This window comes from Falco cherrug, chromosome 3, assembly GCF_023634085.1.
Source record: "Falco cherrug isolate bFalChe1 chromosome 3, bFalChe1.pri, whole genome shotgun sequence".
Taxonomy (NCBI): domain Eukaryota; kingdom Metazoa; phylum Chordata; class Aves; order Falconiformes; family Falconidae; genus Falco; species Falco cherrug.
Window position 1 is genome coordinate 83,990,720 of NC_073699.1, and position 23,327 is coordinate 84,014,046.

A 23,327-nucleotide genomic window follows, 5' to 3' on the forward strand; every position below is an offset into this window, starting at 1 on the left:
TACATAGATAAGAGCAGAACAACTGAATTTTGCCTCAGACTCAAGAGGGATGAAACAAAACAACGAGGCAAAGATCCCTAACGGCACACACTCATGAAGAGTAAGAAAGGCAAGGCTAAAATCAGTTAATAAATGCCAGTCAAGAAGAATCCAAGAGAGATGAGGAGGATGTAGTAGCTGGTGTCTTTAACCTTGAGTGTTGTCCACAAGTGGTCCAGTCCAGAGCCTTTGGGTGTACATCTCTTATTGCTTGTATGAGAGTAAGCAAGTGAAATCTGCGAGGGAAAACGGCTTGCTTAGAGAAGTTTCCTTAGAGGTTTTTGTGTAATAATCTCCTTCACATTCCATGAAATCTCACAAGGAGTTTTGTTACACTGTTTTCCTACCAGTGTTGTGTAATCAAAATTTATAAGGCTTGTGTTCTTTGACCTTTTCAGCCTGGCAGAGTTCACAGCAGTATCTTGCCCATTTGAAGTTCCCCCACCATGTAGCTAGATGGGAGGCAGAAGCAAACTTGAAACTCACTGGCAGCAGAGGATCAGTGTCATGCTAAATTTGATTCAGTGACTGTTCAATATAAAATGTGTAAATAGTACTGACTACAATGAGACTGAACGTTTTCATTAGATCAGCTACAGCCATTGTCTCTTTTGTGTTCTAACTTACTCTAGACATTTGAATTTTGTAGTATTATTTTCTGCCCAATGTCAAAACTTCAGGAGGAGTGGTGCATTGCACTGGGGATGTAAGTGTTAACTTCCTCGAAGTGCTGTGTTATATGTAAAAGGTGAGCATGAACAGCAGACCTTTTGGGCATTTCTGATGGATTGATTCATGAGAGATAGAGAAACATAAACTTCCTATAAGTTCCAAACAGGTTTAACCAAGGGATAACAACAGAACTATTTATTCTAGGTTGCAGAAACCCTAGTGTGCCAGTATATACTTGGGTACCTATGCCTGCCTAAAGGGTAGAATAAGAATTTTAAGAACTGCATTTCTGAGCATGGGTGCCTTAATTCTTCCCTCATCCTGTTCTGAGCATCTGTGTCATCCTCCTATGAATACCAACCTAACTTTCTGAAGTAGACTATATACACTGTTAACCTGCTTTTATGTGACTGAAGAATCATGGTAAAAAGGTAACATTAACTAGCATCAACTATTAATCCATAAAACAATTATTTAAAACAGATAACGAAATGGTGGGATTCCTTGATACAAGATACCACAATACCAAAAGTTTATACAGGCTCAAAACGTGAGTGAAAAATGGGATGAGGAAAAAAAAAATCCATCGGGGATTAGTTAGCACTGAGAAACTGTGGCACAGGAACTGAGCTGTTCTGTGTGAGGCATATAAGAACGTACTGAGGAAGTATTGCTCCAGGTGTCTTTAACCTGTGTCCATATTTTTCCTTAGTCATCCATTGGTGTGACCAGTGTTGGAGATGGGTCTAGATGAAGCTTGGTCTAACCTAGTATGGCAGTTCTTAGGCTTTGAAAGTATACTCTATCAAAAACGTTCAGCTAAAATAAATATACAGCTTTGTTCCATATGGTTGTATATGGTCTTGACTTCTGTTAGTTCACTGAAAGTTGATGTTTTTTCCCTTGTCGTGAATTTAGTTAGGACTCCAGGAGAAAAGCGGGGTACCTATGGTCCCTTCCAAGTGAGGCTATAACCAAAATTGGATTTATATTATGCTTCTGTTTCTTCATGCAGGTCGTATCTACAAGTGCTTGTTTACTGGCTCTGTGAGCTCACTACTGACACTGCCACTAGATATTCTGTCAACGTAAGTACTTGAACAGTTTGATACAAATAACTTCTCTAATCAGATTACCATGGAAATGGTTGCTTTGGAACTTAAGTGTCCCTTTCTTCCAGTTATGCTTGCTATCTTTCATCGTCTTGCAAGACAGTAGAAATCATTTCACTTTGAAGTTCTGTTATTCAGGATCTTTGGAGGTGGAAAACTGACTTAATGAAATGGGCCCTGACTAATAAAGATTTGTATTTGACATCAAGAAAACTTAAACTGCCAAATTACACTTAACTAAAAAAATTAATTTTCTACAATTCAAATCGGATGCCACATAGTAGGATATTAATATATATATTACTAATAATACTAATGTCACATTCTGTTTGCTTTTGAATTTAATTTTATCTATCTTGATTCTCCTGTGTGGTAGGAATGGGTTTTTTTTATCGGAATTCCTTCTAGCTGATACTTAGATTTTAATGCTTCAGTCAGCATATGCTATTGAGTATTGTCTGTCTTTGGGGTTTTCTAAATCAGTGTTAGTTATAGAATTGGGAAATAGCAACGTAATTGTGTCAGGCTAGTTCTTACTTTTTTCATTACCTTGAACCTGAGGAACTGAAACTTAGTTTGAATAGAATCAGTTGCACATCAAGCAGATTTTGAATTAATATCCTGTGTGGTTCAGCTAAGTCATCTCATTTGAGCTATTTGATTTGAATCATCAGGTCATGTTAAGTTTAATTTTTAATAATGGAGAGAGATGCTTGCTTGAGATTAAACCAGTATTCTTCCTGTTATCTCCCCGTAAGTGTAGATTTTATTTTTATTTTTCTGAGAAGAAACTGAAACAACTGGACCTAGAGCACCTCTTCCTGTCTTATACAGTCTAGAGAGAAAATAAGGCTCAAATATGTGTCAGATTTTAATGTAATGTGAAGCTGTGTTTGACGTGTATTTCTTTGTCATAGTCCATTAAAATAGCATTTTTTCATGTTGGACTTCCTGTCCCCATGGTATTCACTGTGCTGTGCAGACAAAAGTGTGTGTGTGACAATACTTTGGGGGTGGCAGAGTACTACAGTGACATATTTCTTTCTCTTTAAAAAAAACATATTCTAGTTGGCTAGTTTCCTGAGCAAATTCACTGTGGTGAAGGAGTAGTGCAAGGGTGGAAATAAGTGAAGGGAGTACCTGGAGTTAGGGATGAAGGTTGCTTAAGCCAATTCAAGTACCTCTTGCATTGCATGAAACCCTAGTTTCAGTTGATTAACTGAACTTTGTTTTGCTACTGCTTTACAGTTATGTATGACTTCAGATAGATTAGGACTGTTCAAGTATAGAAATAATAAGTGGAGTAAAAGATGAACTGAAATACAGTGAGTGCAGTTGAAGGCAAACCCTGCAGTTCCATTCTTCTGGTTGGGGTAGCTCAGCAGATAAAATGTTTCAGTGGACTGGATATTATGCATCTAGCCATTTAAACAGAAATTTTACTGTAGCAAATAATTTACTTAGTGAATATTGTGTTGCTTTTGCTGTTCTTGAGGATTGTTTTTCCCTAGTGACTCTTGAAGCTTTTCTTCATATTGAGTCAGATAGTGTTTTGCAGGAATATTTATGTTTAAACAGCAGTAATTTCACAAACAAAGCAGACAGAAGTAAAACCTATTCCAAATCAGTGTTTATCTTGTCACTTAAAACCATTTGTACACAGGTACATACAGCCTTCCTAAAATAAATATTAAATTAGTAAATGGTTATGGTATTTTAATGTATATTAATTAATGTTTTCTGGTACTATTTATATTATACATTAATAGTTATGACTCTATATTATAATTATTATAAATTACTAAAAAATTTATGTCTAGATACTTTTTTCACCTAGACACAAATAAATTCAGCTTTTTGCACAAATACCAGTGTATATGTTGATTTGGACTGGGAGGATCCGTTTGGTAGTTAGCAAAATATATTTCTCTTTTGTGTTTTTTTTTCTTTAACAGGGAGAACTTGCTGGCTGACTGTTTGCAGGGCTGTTTTGTGGTAACATGCACTCTGTGTGCATTTATCAGCCTTGTTTGGTTACGTGAACAGATTGTCCATGGAGGAGCACCACAGTGGCTGGAACAAAATCAGCAACAGCCACTCAATGGTGTTGGTCAACAAAATGAGGTAAAGCTTAGCTGCTCAGTAGTTCATGACAAATTTAGAAAACGTGGTTTTTGAATCAATATATTATCAGAACCCATCAGTACTACTATTTTACTGCAGGGTATCTTTATTTGTGCATTAGCGGAAGTTGAACATGTATTTCTGTATGAACACCACTGTTATGTTTTTGAAAAGTGACTTTAACATTGTTTAGATTCTTATGTGTGTGTCTTTACATTTTCCTTAAAATAATTTTGTGCATATAAAGCTGAATTGTCAGCCATAGTCAATGAAGATGCAGCTTGCTTTTATTTTTGTCTCTTTTATAAAAGTGTTTCAGTAGTTCATCACATAACGGTTCACTGTTCTCAAAGCAGTTGGAGGTTTAGTTGAAACCTCTGAAGTTGGACCTTCTCTGCCTTCCCCCTCACCCCCAACACACATTCACCCCTTTAGTGCTTACAGGAACCTCTTGGTCAGGAGAAGAGATGATATAAGCAATATGTGCATAGGAGGGAAGTAATTAAAGTTTTGTTTCCTTTTGTAATAAATATCAATTTTTTAAAGGCAGAGATAAGAGAACTTCAGCTTGATGGACTGACTTGGGTTGTCCTTGAATTACCATCTTTCTAATATAATGATAGTTTCCATAAGATCAGGAGAGTTCCACAGAGTCACAGAATGGTCAGGGTTGGAAGGGATCTCTGGAGAAATCTAGTCTAACACCTGCCACCACCACCCCTCCCCCGATGAAGCTGTTCACCTAGAGCAGGTTGCATAGGATCAACATCCAGGTAGGTTTTGAATGTCTCTAGAAAAGGAGACTCCACAACCTCTCTGGGCAGCCTGTTCCAGTGCTCTGTCACCCTCAAGGTAAAGAAATTCTGCCTCATATTCAGAAGGAACTTCTTGTGGTTCAGGTTGTGCCCGTTGCCCCTTGTCCTGTTGCCAGGCACTGCTGAAAAGACCCTGGCCCCATTCTCTTGACCAGGGGTCCTCAAACTGTTTAACCAGGGGGCCAGCGCGCAGATGAAGTGGCAGGCAGCCATCTGCAGCTGCTTGGTTTCCCCCCTCAACCCGTGGCGGGGGGTGAGGTGGGGGTGTGTGTGCGGGTGGGTTCTGTAAATACCAGGGGCCGGATTGAGGACCTTGAGGGGCTGTAGTTTGAGGACCCCTGCTCTTGACACTCGCCCTTCAGATATTTCTATACATTGGTAAGATCCCCTCTCAGTCTTCTCTTTTCCAGGCTAAACAGGCCCAGCTCTCTCAGCCTTTCCTCATAAGGGTGATGCTCCAGTCCCCTAACGATCTCTGTAGCCCTTGGCTGGACCCTCTCCAGCAGTTCCCTGTCTCTTTTGAACTGGGGAGCCCAGAACTGGACACAGCACTCCCAGGCGCCTCACCAGGGCAGAGCAGAGGGGAAGGATCACCTCCCTTGACCTGCTGACCATGTTCCTCCTAATGCACCCCAGAATCCCATTGGGCTTCCTGGCCCCAAGGGCACGTGCTGGCTCATGGCCATCTTGCTCTCCACCAGAACTCCCAGGCCCTTCTCTGCAGAGCTGCCTTCCAGCAGGTCAACCCCTAAGTGCGTGGGGTTGTTCCTCCCTGGGTGCAGGACCTTAAACACTTGTCTTTGTGGAACTTTATTAGTTCCCTCTCTGCCCAACTCTCCAGCCTGCCCAGGTCTGGCTGAATGGCAGTGCAGCCTGCTGGTATATCAGCCTCTCCTCCCAGTTTTGTATCATCAGCAGGCTTGCTGAAGGCACACCCTGTCCCTTCACCCAGGTGATTGACGGATAAGTTGAACAAGACTGGACCCAGTACTGACCTATGAACACCAGTAGCTACAGGCCTCCAGCTAGGCTTTCTCTACTGAGCACTGGTGAGACCACATGTGGAGTGCTGTATCCAGTTCTAGGCTCCCTTAGTACAAAAGAGTCATGGACATACCGGAGCGAGTGCAGTGAAGAGCCAACAAAAATGATTGAAGGACTGGAGCATCTGATATGTGATGAGAAGCTGAGCAAGCTGGAACTGTTCAGCCTGGAGATGAGAAGGCTTAGGGTGGACCTTGTCATCATGCATATATGCCTGATGAGAGGATGTAAAGAAGATGGAGCCAGAGTTATCTCGGTAGTGTTGAGTGACAGGACAGTGGGCAGTAGGTTGATATTAAAATATAGGAAATTCCATTCAGACAAAAAAAAAAAAGACAAAAAAACCCAAATGCGGGTTTGGTGGTTTTTTACTGTAGGAGTGATCAACTACTGGAACAGGTTGCTAGAAGAGGTTTGTGAAGTCTCCATCTCTGGAGTTACTCAAAAGCCAACTGGAAACAGCAGCAAGCAGCCTGCTTTGAGTAGGTGGGTTGCCTAGACAATCTTTAGAGGCCCCTTCCAACCTCAGACACTCTGTGAAGAAGTCTGCTTCTTTCAGTTTGAAAATGTTTAGTGGTCCCAAACTGAATGCTTATTTTAAAAAAATACATTAACTTTTTTAATGCTATTCTTTTTTTCTATATACAGGATAAAAGTATGGAGAGATGTTAATCAATTTAACTGAATACTAATTCTGTTTCTGCAGGCTCAGGCTGTTGTAAATGGAGGTGTTGAAAATGCTGTGCTTGATCAACCTGCTAATGTGGCTGCTGAGAATGTGGTTGTAGGTGAGAACCCTGAAATTCAAGAAGAACAAGTAGATGAAGAGGAGGAGGATAATGAAGATGAAGAAGATGCTGTAGTAGAAGATGCAGCAGATGCAAACAATGGAGCACAAGGTAACAGGTGACTCAAAACAGTAATGTTCTAGTTCTTTTTAAATATAAATTAAACCATTGGAAATAGAACTGTCATAATTCAAAGCAGTTGTGTAAATGCCCACTTCTGCTTATTTATCCTGGTTTTGCAAATTATTTTTTTTTGAGTACAGAAGCATTTGCTTGCTGAAAAGCTATCAGCAGTTATGAGTTGAATGTTAGGTACTGAAGTCTTTTTGTTCATTTAAAACATAGCATGGGAGTGGTTAAATCTTGTTTTGGGTGAGTAACAGCTGTAAAAATGGCCATTGTCTCCTCAGATGACATGAACTGGAATGCTTTGGAGTGGGATCGAGCAGCAGAAGAGCTTACTTGGGAGCGAGTGAGTAAGAATCATTTTCTTGAATTGAAAAATTCAGACAGATACTTGAAATGATTTGTAGTAGTATTGTGTTAAAATCCATTTGAGATCATTTTTACAGTAGACAGAGGTATCCAAATCTGTCAGTAAGAGCCTTTAGTGACCTAAAAACAGTCATTATATTAAAATACTGTTATGCTACTATTGTAACTATTGAAAAGGCATTTCTTTGATTTGAAATACAGTAGCAACTTAAAATGTGCTTTAGCATGGCCTTTCCTGAAGTGTTCAACTTGGTCAGGTTTAGAAATTGATTGCAGCTTGCACTGGGGATCCTAGGCCGGATTAGGAGCACAGAGGTATCGGGTTATGTTAGCGTAATACTTATTTTTTTGTATTCATGAAAGTGTTAAACTAAAGAAAAGAGAGAACTGGAAATTTTGGTTAATTTACTTCATTTACATATTTACAAAAGACAAACTTATTTCTTAAAAAATTGGAGCGCTTCAATGTAACATTGCTTCTGTTTTGTTTATGGATCACAAATTCCATAATTAGAGCATGAGATGCGTGTATACTGTAATCATAGTGTAGAGACTTGAGAATTCATTTTTTCTTGCTGGTTTAGAAGTAGCCAAGATCTGAGTTCAAAGCTCGCCACGTGCAGCAAATTCTACCTGAAGGTAGATACCAGCAGCTTCATGTGATTTATCAGCGTCACTAGGGCCTATGGCAGATGGCTGTAGAGCTAATCACTGTATTCCTAGGGTGTGATATTGTTGTTGCCTTGACTGCGGTGTAGTGGAAATACAGTTTTCATCATGAGGAACACGTCTTGATCTTTGTATCTAGTGAAAGCTTTAGTTGGTTTTGAAAGATATTTCATGGGAAGGGGCATACATAAATTCAGGTTTCTGTACCATTCTGCTGTGTATCTCAAGATGAAAGTGTTATATTTTTGAACCAAATTTATGTGCTGGGAAATGTTGATGTACTTCTAATTGAAAATATTTTGTTGCCTCTCCATGAATCTGGAAATCAGTTTCAGCAAACTCATAACCATTTCCAATCCTATTTGCTGGCATAGGCAATAGACATTGAGTTGACATGTAGTATCAAAAGTGGGGTAGGCTTTTTTGGTGTTTCATCTTGTGAAAATAGCATGCAAACTTTCTGAATTTTCAAAAAATATTTACATCTTGGTTTACTTTGTAAAGTATGTGCAATTTTAATATCTTGGAACTTGGCGCAAAATTCTGGTACAGAATAGCCTTGAACCTGGTACTTCATAGTACTAATCGTGGAGTAGGAGTGTCTGGATTGAAATAGTAAGACATCCTTGGAGCAGATGCAGCATATTTATTTTGTTTTAATAGATACTCTATTTTTGGCTGTTCTGTGGACACTTCCCGTAACAGCTGTGCCAGAGTGGTGGAGGATTTGTTTCCTGTCTTCCCTAGCTGTAAACCAGTTCTGATCTAAATTTAATAACATACAGTGTAGCAACATTATCCTGTTACTAGTTGCTTGTATACATTGAAGGTAAAATATTAACCTTTGACTTTTCTCAGTGCAACATAAACTGATACTTTACAATTAGGAAGCAAAAAAAAACCCCCAAACTTGTATTTTCATATTGAGCTGCTTAAACATGTTTTTAAATAACAGTTCAATCACAGAAATCTTTTATAAATACAAAATCTTTGTCAGGGTCTTCAAAGTGTTGGAAAGAAATTATCTATAAGTTCATTATATGTTTGCTTTGCCATATATAAATATATGCATTTTAGGATATTCCACATGTATATCACTGTATTTGATCAACTGAGTTTGCTGTCTTGAGCGAGAACTTTGTTTCAATCTTTATCTTTAAGAATTTATGTCTGGGTGCACTTGGTTAAGCAATAAAAAAGCTTTTGACCACATCAGATATTAAAAGTTGGTGTGAAAGAGGCTTCTATGAGGCATCTTATTTTATGTGTGTTGCTTATTTTTTCTGATAAGTAAATAAAATGAACTTGTCTTCACAGATGCTTGGACTTGACGGATCTCTGGTTTTTTTAGTAAGTGAAATCCTGCATTTCGAGAATTTCTGTAGAGGGCGCTTTTTTAAAGTAAACTGTATTTTTTAAAACTGCGTAATTCTATTTGGAGTCCCTGTTTTTGTATGGTGTATATTTTTAAAGAGACTTTCATATGATGTCATGTTCAAGCAAACTGTCTGTTTTAGGAGTTTGACAAAATGGAGTTTTGTCTATGTGGCATAAAAGTGGAATTTCTTAAAGCATAGGCAACTTTGGGTCATGTACTCTACTGTAAATAAAAATTGGATCCTTTAAAAAAGCATACACTGAAAATACTTACTGTTCTAGTCTTAAGTTTTGCTCTTTGTTATGATTACAATAGTGTCCTCATTCAGACTTCTCTGATTTGCCTTAATACCACCAGAACACTACTAGAGAATTTTTAGTGTAGGCTAGATTTTAGAATTTAAGATCTTCATTTGTTTCTTGATTTTTGTGTGTGTTCATGGGGTTTTTTTCTTGTTTTCATATTTGTGGTTCCATAGAATTTTTCTCCTCTTGAATATTACTTTATCAGTAGCAAATCTTTATTTTAAAATCTTCACAATAATCTGTCTTGTGGAGCATGTATTAATTAAATTGGTTGCAAAAAATCTTTGATACAATAATTTATCAAAGCACTTTTGAAAGGCTTTTGGCTTTTTAACACTTGCCTGTGGGTGAATTGTGCTGATTGTGTCCCTGAGAGACTCTTCCATACATAATGGGTATCTTCTAGTGGGCTTTGTTACAGATTATTTTGAAGGGCTTTGTCTGCTGCCCATCCTATCTGACTGATGGAGATGTCTAGCTCTGACTTCAGGGTCAGGCAACAAAGAGCACAGAGTCAATGGCAGGAAAACCTTAATCCATCACAGCTACATTCATTGGGTATCATCTACCAGATGACTCATTTCGAAATGAGAAGTAATTAATATTTTAAAGGGAAAGAAGATCTGTGCTCTCTTCTAGCAGTACAAATTTTACTTTGTGTGAAAGATGTAATTCTTAAATATGATTGTGTGTGTTAGGTACTGTAGTGGATAAATATCTCATGTCTGAAATAAAATGTCTTGGATTTTAATGTCTCATGTTTAAAATAATGTAGCTTATGTCATTAGTGATGGACCTTACATATTAATATCAAAAGGATTGAAATCCCAGTGTACTTATGGCTGAGTTCACATCTTAGCTAAAAGCAACACTAAAAAAAGACATGATATCATTTCTAGAGTGAGAGCTGTCAGTTTTGTTAATGGGTTTCTTGTGACAGTCTAATTGTTAAAGTTCAGGTGAACATTTTCTAGTTTAGAAAACAAATATCTGCATACATTTCATGTAATTGTTTTTAAGGTTGTAACTATTTATATTAGTTTTAAGAGCTCTTGTATGTGCTGTAACACTCTTATTTTGTAAAAATAAGATTTTATCTAGGTAAATGTCCATACATGTAATGCTTTCCTAATCTGTCCTGTGTGTTTTGATTTTTGTGTTAGAGCAAACTTCTTGGCTCTAACATGAGATGTGGAAGTTCTGGTAGTGGTAGGCTGTTGAAATAAGAAGTTTAGACACAAAAGTAAAGTTACTTTTTAAATGACTGATACTATGTACTGTTTCCTTGTCTTCCTTCCTCCTTCCCCCCTTACTCCTCGCAGGAACATGTCTTTTGGGTGGTATCTTTAAATACATTGTTCATACTTGTGTTTGGTAAGTATCATTTGCTCTTGGGTTTTAAAAAGATCCTCCTTTTGTGAAGTGATAATGCAGGTTAATTTTAAGCTTGTTCTTCCAGAATAAATGAAGTTGTGACATCTAAAAATGGAACCACAAATGAACTGGGGATATGAATAATAAATCTTTATTGCTTCTAGCTTTGTCACTTTAATTCCTTTAAGTGAATAGGTTTAAAATAGGTTGTCATGTAGATGTGTTTTCAGTAGCTCCAAGTGTGCTTTAACAAGTGGGAAACTTAACAAGTAGAGAACAGAAGGGTAGTAACTTTTCAAAGCAAGTAAGCAGGAGATCTGGGAATTTAATTTGTGCCTCTCAAGCCTATTTTTAGTATGTTTCCTACTAAGTAATACTACCTAATTTACAGCTGCCAGGTCTCTAGTTATTCCTGATTACTGTCCTGGTGAGTTCAAATGTCACAGGGGGTACTTTCTAGAAGATAAAACAGAAGGAAAACATTTGGAACCTTAATTACTGGTCCAGAATTTCTCCTATGATGTTCCTTGGACGAGTTAGTTCAGTTCAACTCACTATATATTCTACACCTCATTTTAGTACTCATGGAGGAGTTTGTACTCCTTTATGCTTTTTATTAAAAGGGAACTATTGGAAATTCTCTTGTAAAGCAAGTTATTTAAAAAAGCATGAAAAATTGCACTATAATCTCATAAAACACTCAAAAAGATACAGTTTTTAATTCATGAGTCTGGTTTCTATAGGAGTTGAGTGTGATTTTTCCCATTACTCCGCCCCCCAGTCTCATGGCTCTTACTGGGCAGGAGGAGCTCAAGTCCTCCCTTTGTCTTTTACATTTTTTCTATTCCCAGTAACTGCTGATTTCTCTGAAAGTGGCATAAATTTAAACTTTCTGATCATTGATTAGGGTAATACAAGTCCTGCTAAGTCTTTTTTTTTTTTTTTTTTTGACATATTTAAGGTGCTTTTTTTACAGGAGAGAGAAAATCATCAAGCTTTTCGTTTGAGAGTATGTTCAGGCTACAGGACTCTCCAGAGTGAATCATTATGATATAGTGAAGGCAATATAGATGAAAATAAAAGCTTGCAGTTCCTGCAGCCCCTTTACTTCCTATTGACTTCCTCTACTCTTGTAGAAAAGAGTTGCTGAATTCTATAGTCCTTCATAGCTTGGTTAGAAAACCACAGAGCAAGCTAAAACAACTACTTGATCCTGAAAATGGGGAAAGTGCTATGTGTTTTAATTCATTCCTCCTGAGACCTCAGAATTGGCAAGGGTTCATCTCGGGAATGATGGCAGTTCTTAGTACATTAATTCAAAGAAAAAGACTTCTCAGTTCCTCCTCATCCCTTCACTGCAACATCATCTTTCTCCTCAGTCTTCCGTTTGCAAGTTTTCTGCAGGGCTTTCATTTTTCATGGTATTCTTAAGAATTAAAGCACTAAAACTGAAACCTTTCTAAAGTAAGTCCCATCTGACCAAGATGTAAAATGGCTACTTAAGTCTTTTAGTGCATGAGAAAGGGTGAATATACAGAACAGGTTCATAGAGCAGTCTGAGACCAATACTACTCTAGTACTGAGAGAGAACTATGACTGAGAATATGACTGAGAAACTGAATTAATTTACACATAGCAAGATGTACTAAGGAAAAGACTGTTCTCACTCATTCTGTGTAGTTCTATATTGTTTGTAGTCTTTCAGTGTGAATTCTGATCTGATTTTCAGTGTTAGCAAGTGTTCTATTCCTATAATTTTACAAATATTTGCACATAAAGTAATTCTTTCTAGTTGTTTTCATAAAATTGATGAGTAGAATAATTACCATGTTACAATACACATCCTGTAAATAAGCTCCATTTAGCATTTTTCATGGCCATTTCCCCGCCTTCTTTCTGCTTGTGTTATGCAGCATTTTGTCCGTACCACATCGGTCACTTCTCCATTGTTGGCCTGGGCTTTGAGGAGTATGTAAGTAGTTTTGTAATTTCAAAATGAAAAAACTGCTGCTATTTAATCACATTATTGTTATATCATCTTTCCACTTTTTTTGTGACTGCAAAACTAATCTGGAGTGTCTAATTTTCTTTCTCCTCAGACCTTTTAATAAATTAAAGATGTTCTCTCACTCCCACTTCCTTCACTATTTATCTTTCAAGTGATGGTTCCTCCTTTTACAAAAAAATACATGGTTTTGTTTTTTTAACAGCCTCTTGTTCCCCATGTACATTTTTAATTTGTCTACTGAGTAGTTTCATAGTTGATTATAATAGGTGGTGAAAGCTATGAGGTAGTGAGGTACTGTAAGGGGACACTTTTTGTTTCTTATATAGAGGTTGTTTTATGTTTGAAGAAAGTAGCAGTTACATTTTTTTCAGTAAATCTAAACGTTTTCTGCTCTTGGTGGAGATAGAAAAATTAGTAGTAGACTATTAAAATATGTAAAAATAAAGTAATTATTCTTCTTGAAAAGTTAAGATTTGGAATTTATCTTGATTGCATAAAAAGGAGATGTAATATTTTAGGAGTCTGATAAAATTTCCCTTTTTTCCCCTCCCCTCCAGGTTCAAGCATCTCACTTTGAAGGCCTGATTACAACTATAGTTGGATATGTTCTGCTAGCAGTGACTCTGATTGTTTGTCATGTATCCTTTTGTCAGTAGTTACTGGGTTCATATTTTACATGTAAATTATTCTTTTGGCTATATTCTGAGGAGGCATAGACATGATGTAGGTGAAATCAATCTACTGTTTTGCTCTGCTTTTTTGGTGAAATTAGAAGAAAAGGGGTTTTTTCTGTCCTCTTGAACATTCAAGTTGTCAGTGCGACTGCATTCTTCGGAACACTTGCACACGTTTAACAACACAAAATCATAAGCTTTTATGCTTCCTTGAAAGGCCTTAAACTAAATTTTGAAGGTCTGAGTGTAGAACCATTAGTTTTTTCCTCACTGTCCTTACGCTGTTGCTGTGGACTACGTAGTTGTAGCAGAAAGAGAAGCGGGATTATGAAAATATATAGGTAAGATGGGAAACTTACTCACATCTCTTTGATCCTGCCAGATCTTCAGTGTGTTAGTCTTTTAGTTAAAATTGTGTTAGTTTTTCTTTTATGTCTTAGTCATTGAAAGAAATCCTTGCTACAAACTCTCAGGTGATAACCCTCATTATTACAGAAAAAAATTGGTAATGGCAGAGTTCTGAAAGCTAGAAGGATTTGGTCACAAGTGAAAAGTCTACATTCTAGCTGCATGTTTTTAAAGGGGCTACGCAAACTTCAGCTTGAAAGAATAAACGTTTGCTAGCAGTTTTCTGTTTCAAGAGTATGCAAAGCTCACCTCAGCTTTAGACTGCACTATACCAATGTTCAGTGCAAATATGGTAAAACAGTTGATGGGTATGTCTCTCTTGCCTCCTAAAAGAAACCAAAACAAACCCCCAGTGCATGCAGCTTTTCCAAAAAAAGGTGAGAATTTCTTTCAGACTGCACAAAATAAAAGCTACCACTAAAGGTAGGCCTTCAGTTTTGAAACTTGCTTACTCATGGCAGACACTTTCAAAAGCAACTGTTTATTTCCTGAGAAAACTTCTGGATGCTTGGTTTAAGAAGGGTGGTTGTAGTATTATTTATGTATTTATTTAGATGCATGTTTTGGGGGTTATCTAGCATGTCAGACTGACAATTCTGGAGACACAGCCAATTTTGAAAATAGAACCCTGATTAAAATGCATGCTTTCTATTTCACTTTTGTCTTTTATACAATTTCCTGTTGCTAAAAGCTACATAAGATAGTGTTTCATATTAATCAAACTATGTTATAAAGTATAATTCAGTATCATTTTCTTGACAAAACTGTTCAGGGTTTGGCAGCACTTGTTAAGTTCCAACGATCACGTCGATTATTAGGAGTTTGCTATATTGTTGTCAAGGTAATTCTATTTTTTGTGTGTGGCAAAAAGCCCTCTCAATCTAAGCTTGCATCATAATTTCATAACGCTTTTGTTAAACTAGTCAGATATTCTTTTCCGTTTTTTCCTAAAGGTTTCCTTGTTAGTGGTGGTTGAAATTGGTGTGTTTCCTCTCATCTGTGGCTGGTGGCTGGATATATGCTCTTTGGTAAGAATGGAAATGAATGCGATAAATTTTTTTTTTAATGGTGTTTATATTCAAAGGAAAAAAGTTCTTACAAGAAGAGTTGTTGTGACAGCACTCTTCTGTTATTATAAACAGTGTTTCTGGAGGGAAATGTTTTTTTAGGTACTGCTTAATGCTAACTTTGTTTTCCTTTATTTTATTAAATACAAATGAACATGCTAATCAAATAATAAGATCCTAATCTTTTTTACTGCATTTAGCAGGCCACTGTTATAATGAAATTACAGGCAGACCTGTGTGCTGAATAAACTTTTTGTATGTTGCTATCTTATGTGAAATGGGAATGACTTCATATTTTAACAGTTGTCCTGTCTCTGTTTTGAACAAGGTACATGCTCTGTTTACTAGGGGTTGAGAAGGACAGTTTTTCTGACCTGAAGAAAAATAATTAAGTGATTAATTTCAAATGGAGAAAACTAATTTCTTCTTAGTAGAAAAAGAATTTTGCTTAAGGGAATAAGTATTTGCTTCCATCACAGTGCCACTTCATCTGAACACATTTATAACTGATGTAGTATATGCTAGTGTTTCACTTCTTCCTGTCAGAAGAAAAAAACTGATCAGAAACTGATCTTTATTTGTTCTTACTGTAAACTCTTCCCTTTTTTTCTAATTAAATATTATGACTATTTGTGTTTAGCAGGAGTCAGACATTTAAATTAAATGGCTAGTAGTATGTATGAACTAGGGTAAACAAAGTGAGTAACTTTACTCAGATTTGTTTGCTGCTTACTTCTAGGAGATGTTTGATGCCACTTTAAAAGACAGAGAATTGAGCTTTCAATCTGCCCCAGGTACCACAATGTTTCTGCACTGGTTAGTTGGAATGGTTTACGTCTTTTATTTTGCATCCTTCATTCTTTTACTGAGAGAGGTAAGTCTGTAAGAACAAGACTGGTAAGTAACACAGTTAGAGAAGCTTGCATGTTGAACTGGTAGTTAAATCTTTCACATGTAGGTATTGTTGCTACTGTGTTTTGTATGTGTTTGGATTTCAACCTTATAAAAAGGTTTCCACTGCAGTGGAAAATTATTATTTAGATTATAGTTTACTTAGAGGTGTTAAGTTTACAGAGAGTCCTTGAACGTTAATGTTGCCTTCAAATTAATCTAAATTTCAGTTGTTAAAGATTAATACTTGAAAATTAAGCTTGTAATTGGTTATTGTTTCACTACTTCTCTATGATAAGGCTTCCTTGGTTCTCTTTCTGTACCATTTTATTGAACCTTGTTCAACAAATACCCCTATTATGTTTAAAACTTAGATGCTGCTAGCAGTGTTATCTGAAATGAGAAACAAAGAATACAAAGATAATTTTCTCTTCAGGTGTTTTTTTCAATTTTCTACTTCAGGTATTGAGACCTGGCGTCTTATGGTTTCTCAGGAATTTGAATGATCCAGACTTTAATCCTGTGCAGGAAATGATTCACTTGCCCATTTATAGACATCTTAGGAGGTTTATCTTATCAGTGGTAAGGACTTTTCTCCAAAATTTCTTCATTTGGAAAGAAAATTTCCTATGTTACCTCCTACTGTTGCTACTGTATATTTAGGGAAAACATCTTCACAATGAAGGTGACTAGACACTGGAACGGGTTGCCAATAGGTTCTAGGTCTTTTGAGACACTCAGAACTCAACTGGATAAAGTTCTGAGCAACCTGATGTAACTGGTTCTTCTCAGAGCAGGGGGTTGGGGTAGTTGACCTCTGGAGATACCTTCCAAAACAAACTTTTCTGTGATATTTTCTCCTTACGCAAAATCACAGGAAATGTTTGTGTATTCAGAAAACAAGTGTTTATTATTATAGATGTTGTAAATCACATAACTCCTTCATGAGGCTCTTAGTTATTGCAGTAAATATTGTGCATGCAATTCATCTAAAGTAGTGCAGCAGGGGTAGAGTAACTTTCTAGTTAAGTTTTGGATTGGATTAGGCCGATGTAGCCAGTGGTGTCTGTTTCCAGATAGATTATCATTGTAAGATACTGAAAATGCTGAAAGTTTTTTCCTTTTGCTTGTTTGTCTGCCTAGCATGGAGTAAGGGAAGGGTCTCCAACGATCTTTGACATAAATGTCATGTGAACTGTGAAAGTTGATGTACCAGAAACATTTATTATTTGATGTAGTGTCTGAATATATCTAAAGTGCTTTGAGAAGTGAAAGCTTATAGAGAGATCTTAATTCTATTGGAAAGCCCTTCAGTACATGAGAAGAGCTGACCTGTCCACCTTTGGGAGTATTTTTTCCTTAGGTAATCAGTGCTTTAAACTGGTTTTATTTAAACAGTGTACAAGTATATGTTTAAACAGTAATAAAGTGCTTTAGCTGCCTGAAACTGTCACAGCAGATGGCCCAAATATAAGCAAAGGCATGCTTGTTACTAAGGGTCTTAGAGGTATGTTTCTCAGACTGTTGGAACTGGTGGTTACTTGAACTTCACCTTTTAATTTGCTTAGCTAATTAATTCAGAATTTTACCAGCCTCATGCTAGAATACGAGACCGGAACGGACAACATTTACAGCTTACTGTTTCAAAAAACAAGTCACACCTTTCAAATTGTGTGTGTTCCTCAGTATTTTTAAGAAACTTATTGTGTAGAACATAAACTATGAATGTTTCAAGAAGCATGGGATTTGATTTTTCTTTTTTACATAGCTAAACACAGAATTTTTTTGCATATTTAGTCTCTAGTGGTGCATTTGTCTGAAGTGTAAGTAGGTTTAAAAGGTACTTGGTTTTTAATCTGGTTCTTTTAAAGAAACAGGATTTATAAAAGTTGTATGGTCTTCATACACCTGATCTCCCCTACTAAATGTTGATCTGTCAGCCAGTTTAAAATGGGAGGAGACAAATTTCTGAGGCTTCTAGAAGTTGCTTGAAAACTCAGCCACTAAGAAGGGAGGAATCCAAGATTTGTAATCCTGGTGTTGGGGGAAGGACAAGAAAGAACTGTCTTGACATTATTCTAACTGTCAGCTGGCCAGTCAGTGCTTATTCAGACGCAGTCCTCTTTGTCAAGGTCATCATAGCATACTGCTTTGCCTGGGACAGAGTTAATTTTCCTCATAGTGCCCCATTCCTTGGGTGCTTTAGATTAGTGTTGCTGAAACAGTGTTGCTAACACACAGGTGTTTTGGCTATGGCTGAACTGTGCTTGCACAGCATCAAGGCTTTTCCTCTTTCTTGCTCTGTCCCGTGCCCTCACCCCTTCAGTGAGTGACCTCGGGGTTGGGGAGAGTGTATACCTGACACAGCTGACCCAAGCTGGCCAAAGGGGTGTTCATACCATGTGACATCATGCTCAGCAGTAAAAGCTGTGGGAAAGGAGGAGGAAGGGGGTGACATTCATGGTTACGTTATGGCATTTGCCTTCCTGAGCAACTATTAACTTGCTGAGGCCCTGCATTCCAGGAAGTTGCTGATAATCTGTCTGCTGATGGGAAATAGTGACCAAATTCCCTTTTTTGTTATCTCAGTCCACGAGTGTTCTTGCCTTGCATTTTCTCCTCATTAAGATGAAGAGGGGAATGAGTGAGCAGCTGGGTAGATTTTTTGGCTGTTAGCTAGGGCTAACCCACCACACACAGGAAGCATGATGGAGAGATGGGTGGGAAACAAGGTTTGGTTGTTTCTGCTATTCAGACTAACTTGTTTAACTTCCTTGTTGCAGATTGTCTTTGGATCAATTGTACTGCTCATGCTTTGGCTTCCCATACGCATTATTAAATATTTACTGCCTCACTTTCTTCCATATAATGTTATGCTCTACAGGTAAGCATTTATTTTTTAAAAAAGATGTCTTTTCAGTCTCCCTTTAACTAGAAAAAAGTGTATTTGCACTCTTTAAGCATTAATGTGACATTGTTTGGTATGTTACTTTGTTCTCAGTTAATGTAAACTTCATTGTTCTAGAAAAGTATAAAGATAAAGGATGTGGATACATCCTACAGTTTGTCAAATAAAAAGCTACTAAGAAAAATAAAAGGCATTTTGTACTACTTCTGTAACGATAAGTGTTTGGTTTTTATATGCCCTCAAAACACTTTCCCTGTCAACTTTTTGATAGTGAGGTTACTGCTATGTGTGTTTTCCACACTTCATTCCTGATTAGTGTTGCTTCAAGAATAAAAAAAAAAAAAAACCACCTCTAACTGCATTTCTTTTTAATGATAGCAGTATCTTTCTGTTTCTAAAGAATAATTGAACCGGCAATGATAGAAGCAAATAGAAGAGCAAATCATATTCTCCGATATGATCTTTCTCAATAATTTTTCTTAAATTTCTGGTGTGCCTACGTGTCTAAACACTCATGAGCATTTAACCTGTGCTCAGAGTAGTGTATAAGGAAAAATGTCTGCAGAAACCTAAGAATTATTCCTGTTGGCATCAATATATATATATTTTTTTTTTTTACTGGGGTGGTGTTAATATGATTCATATAAAAGATTACTATCAGAATGTTCCTTATGTTTGACTTGCTGTGCTCTCCCATTGTTTGTAGTGATGCTCCAGTAAGTGAACTTTCCCTAGAGCTCCTTCTGCTTCAGGTGGTGCTTCCAGCTCTGCTAGAACAAGGACATACAAGACAGTGGTTGAAAGGTCTTGTACGAGCATGGACTGTTACTGCTGGATATTTGCTGTAAGTACAGAAAGCCAAAATCAGCTACAAGTATTGTGTGCAATTTAACCTTTTAACACAAAACAGCATGCTTTCAAGAGAGTTAGGCCAACAAGTAGCTTCAATAGCTATTTTACAGATAAATACATGATGAAAAACTTCTGCAGCAATTTTCTTCTTCTAAGCAGTAGTTGTACCTACTTCTGGACTAGTCTTTGACAAGTGATTCTTTTGGCACATTATTACAGCATTTGCTTAGTAACAAGTATGACTAACAGCTCATTAACTTTATCAAGATTCTGCCAGTACTCCTGTGTAAGATTTTTGTACAACTTGCACACATTCTGAGTAGGCCTATATTTCTGTAAGATTCTCTTTCCTATCAAAGAGAACAAAACTGAAATTTTGATTCTTACAGGGATCTTCATTCTTACTTACTTGGTGACCAGGAAGAGAACGAAAACAATGCAAACCAGCAGCCTAACAACCAGCATGCTCGCAATAATAATGCCATTCCAGTTGTGGGAGAAGGTCTTCATGCAGCCCATCAAGCCATACTTCAACAAGGAGGACCTGTGGGTTTCCAGCCTTATCGTAGGCCTTTAAAATTCCCACTCAGGGTAGGTATACCTAACACATTAGGAGAAAAGGGAAAGGCATTTGAAAAATGGTTATAAAATTGTTTTTATAAGAAAGATTTAGCCCACAGGGTATGAGAAGTCAAGTGGTGGGTCATGTTTTGCGTTTATACAGTTCGTATGTTTCTAAAAAGTAGACTCAGTTATTCTCACATACAGCATTTTTGAGCCTATAAATTAAGACCTTCAATTACCATTTTATCTATAGATTCTATACATGTTGTGTATTATTTATTAGTTAACATCTTATTTTCCTAACTGTTAGTAATGGAAAGAAACATCATAACCCCCAGCAAGCAGGTAGTTCAGGAATGTCTCTTAACAAAGCATGGCTTTCAAGAGTGCATACTTCAGTGTTGTAGCTGAAGTACATTTTAAACTATTTTCCTTTATTAATGAATTAAATGGACAACTTCTGTTGCATCTATGTTAAACGTAGGAAGGTGTTATAATACTTAGAAGTTCTAAATCCCTACAATTAGAAAGGAAATGTTGTTGGCAGATACTTAAATTTCTACAATAATATAATATACAATAATAGGTCAAACTAGATAAATTGTCTTGTTACTACCAATATGCCAATTTAATCAAATATAAATTTAAAGACAGCTCAGTTACCCATCCATCTTCATGCAGGCTTATGTCTGCAAAATCAAAAGATTTTCTTTCATTTAAGCAATGCTGAAGATCCTAACCTAGAGATGAGACTGATCTACATTGTCCCCAAAAGTCTCATCAAGGAAACTGTGTTACAGATTTAATTTTCTCTCAGTAGTCTGTTATGGTAAGCTGTTAGTTTTCCCCTGGTAAGCTTGCTTCTTGTGTGGCTTTGATTAATGAAGCAGAACTTCATAGCATATGGTACTTGACACATTCAAATATTTAAAGAACTAAAGTACATGAGAATTCTGTAATAAGATGTAAACTAAGGAGCCACCAGCTTTGCTCAGCTGCTGGTCACATAAACCTGAGGGCATCTGGAAGAACTTTCTCAGCAAGGTTTTCCTTAACTATAGAACTCACTGTCTTGCTTATCTGGCATACAGAGCTAGAAACCTTTCAGGGTTAATTGAGGCTTATGCTAGTCAGTGCAGAAATAAAGAGATAATGTAATGTAGCGAAGAACCTCAGTCATTCTGGATTCAAATGTTAAATTCTACTGTCCTAACAACTAATGCAAACTCTTGCAAAAGAAATACACAACACTAGGTGTGCTGTGTAGACTGTGGATAGGTTTCTTATCACTGATTCACTGTTACAGAGAAACATCAGCTGGTATTTGAACATTGTAGTTTAGCTGCCTTTCTAGGTTGATACATCTTTTTATATGATTTTTTTTTTTGCTTTAGTTAAGTAACTTTCTTATAAACTGTCTTTTTTTCATCTTTCAGATATTTCTTTTGATTGTTTTCATGTGCATAACATTACTGATTGCTAGTCTTATCTGCCTTACCTTACCAGGTAAGTCTATTGTAAAACTGATTAAAAACAGCTCAGCATGTTGCCATGGTCAACAATGGTGGATGTTTCAAAACAACAGTTAAAAAGAGAAAACTTGGAAAATTGTCTCATTTCTAATGGTACATCATTAAATTGTAATAATCTAAATGATAGAGGTAACACTTGTATTTAAATGACAGATTGCCATTTTTTTTTTTTTGTTGTAGAATAATTTTCTTCTAAGGGCAGAACTCCAGTTGCTGAGGCAATCTGTGGTAGTATTGAGAGGAAAAGAGAATCACAACTATTGTACCTGCTTTACAGTTTAAAAAAGAAATATATAGGTTGTTATCAGGCCTTCTACAGTATCTTCTTTAAATATTCTGAAAGTGTCATCATGATAGGTCACTAGGAGACTTTGAAGTGATATACATGCCACTTTCCAAATATCTATGAATAAGTGCAAAGCAAAAGCGCTTTGTAGGTTTTTTTAAAATAATTTGGAATAAATTAAGACATGTAAACTCATTTGAATTTTATAACCTGGCAACTGTAGTACCATGTCATTTCTACCTCCTTGTATTAATGATCCTGAAGTCAATAATGTGTTAAGATCTGGGTTAAGAATTTTGTGATGGTTTTACAATAAAATAATTCCATTAGAATACTAGTGAATAGAAACACTATTGAAAAATGTAGTGAGTCCTGTTTTTGTGGGAGAGCTTCAGAAGCCCTATCAGTAAGTCTTGAAAACATATATGATCCAGTGAAATAACCCAAATGTAGCTTGTAAGATTTAAGTTCAAGCTTATGCACTAATCCACTATTGCCCTTGCAGTTCTGAAGATTAGTGTTTAGGTTGTGAATAGTGCAGTATGCAGTGATTTGTTTTGCTGTAGTTTGGATCACATAGCAGGTATAATGAAATTTTAGGGGGGAAAAAAGATCTACATATGAATTTGGCATCATCTATGTAACTATTTACCTAGTGTTTCACATATTCATACTTCATGGGTATAGTACTAAAGTACTGGTTTATGTTGAATAATATTTGTGCATTGATATTTAACAATAAATTTGATTTGTATTTTTTAATAGGCATCCTCCCTTAATACATCAAAAAGCATTACTCTTATTTAACAGTCTTTGTGTTTTCAGTATTTGCTGGCCGATGGCTAATGTCATTTTGGACGGGGACTGCTAAAATCCATGAACTGTATACAGCTGCTTGTGGTCTTTATGTCTGTTGGCTAACGATCCGAGCAGTGACAGTGCTGGTCGCCTGGATGCCACAGGGTCGTAGAGTGATTTTTCAGAAGGTCAAAGAGTGGTCTCTCATGGTGAGTCTTGAGAAAAAAATGTACTGCGTTATCAAAAGAGTAGCTAGCAAAACTTGTTTAACTTTTGCTTGCAGGTTTTACTCTGTAATATATACTACATCATTTTTTTCAGACCATTTTTAAGCTTTCACAGCTTACATTACCATTGCCTAAGCTAACTGTATTTTTGGAAGCTATTTAGCACCATGTTAAGGAATCAGTCTAAATAAGTTTGCATATATATATATATGTTTATATATAGTGTATGTTTCTGGTTTTCTTCGAAAGTGAGTATGCATTCTATTTTCCCATATGTGCTGTGCCCTCAAATACATT

The 23,327-nt window shown here is 36.6% G+C and overlaps 1 protein-coding gene across 4 annotated transcripts in view; it reads left to right on the plus strand.

Moving 5' to 3' along the window:
- The window catches only part of MARCHF6 (membrane associated ring-CH-type finger 6), a 50,738-nt gene that overhangs the window by 16,953 nt on the left and 10,458 nt on the right, over nt 1-23,327 (plus strand). For 2 of the 4 annotated variants that reach the window (XM_055704574.1, XM_055704573.1), the window contains exons 5-21: nt 1,727-1,799; nt 3,779-3,947; nt 6,513-6,705; nt 7,005-7,066; nt 9,076-9,108; nt 10,764-10,815; nt 12,729-12,787; nt 13,381-13,461; nt 14,678-14,746; nt 14,859-14,933; nt 15,712-15,846; nt 16,326-16,445; nt 18,647-18,747; nt 19,478-19,615; nt 20,013-20,214; nt 21,624-21,693; nt 22,816-23,012. In XM_055704574.1, coding sequence (XP_055560549.1) covers nt 1,727-1,799; nt 3,779-3,947; nt 6,513-6,705; nt 7,005-7,066; nt 9,076-9,108; nt 10,764-10,815; nt 12,729-12,787; nt 13,381-13,461; nt 14,678-14,746; nt 14,859-14,933; nt 15,712-15,846; nt 16,326-16,445; nt 18,647-18,747; nt 19,478-19,615; nt 20,013-20,214; nt 21,624-21,693; nt 22,816-23,012 — 1,829 coding nt within the window. The remainder of the gene's footprint in view (nt 1-1,726; nt 1,800-3,778; nt 3,948-6,512; nt 6,706-7,004; nt 7,067-9,075; nt 9,109-10,763; nt 10,816-12,728; nt 12,788-13,380; nt 13,462-14,677; nt 14,747-14,858; nt 14,934-15,711; nt 15,847-16,325; nt 16,446-18,646; nt 18,748-19,477; nt 19,616-20,012; nt 20,215-21,623; nt 21,694-22,815; nt 23,013-23,327) is intronic. The other 2 variants (XM_055704575.1, XM_055704576.1) reach the window with 1 other exon arrangement.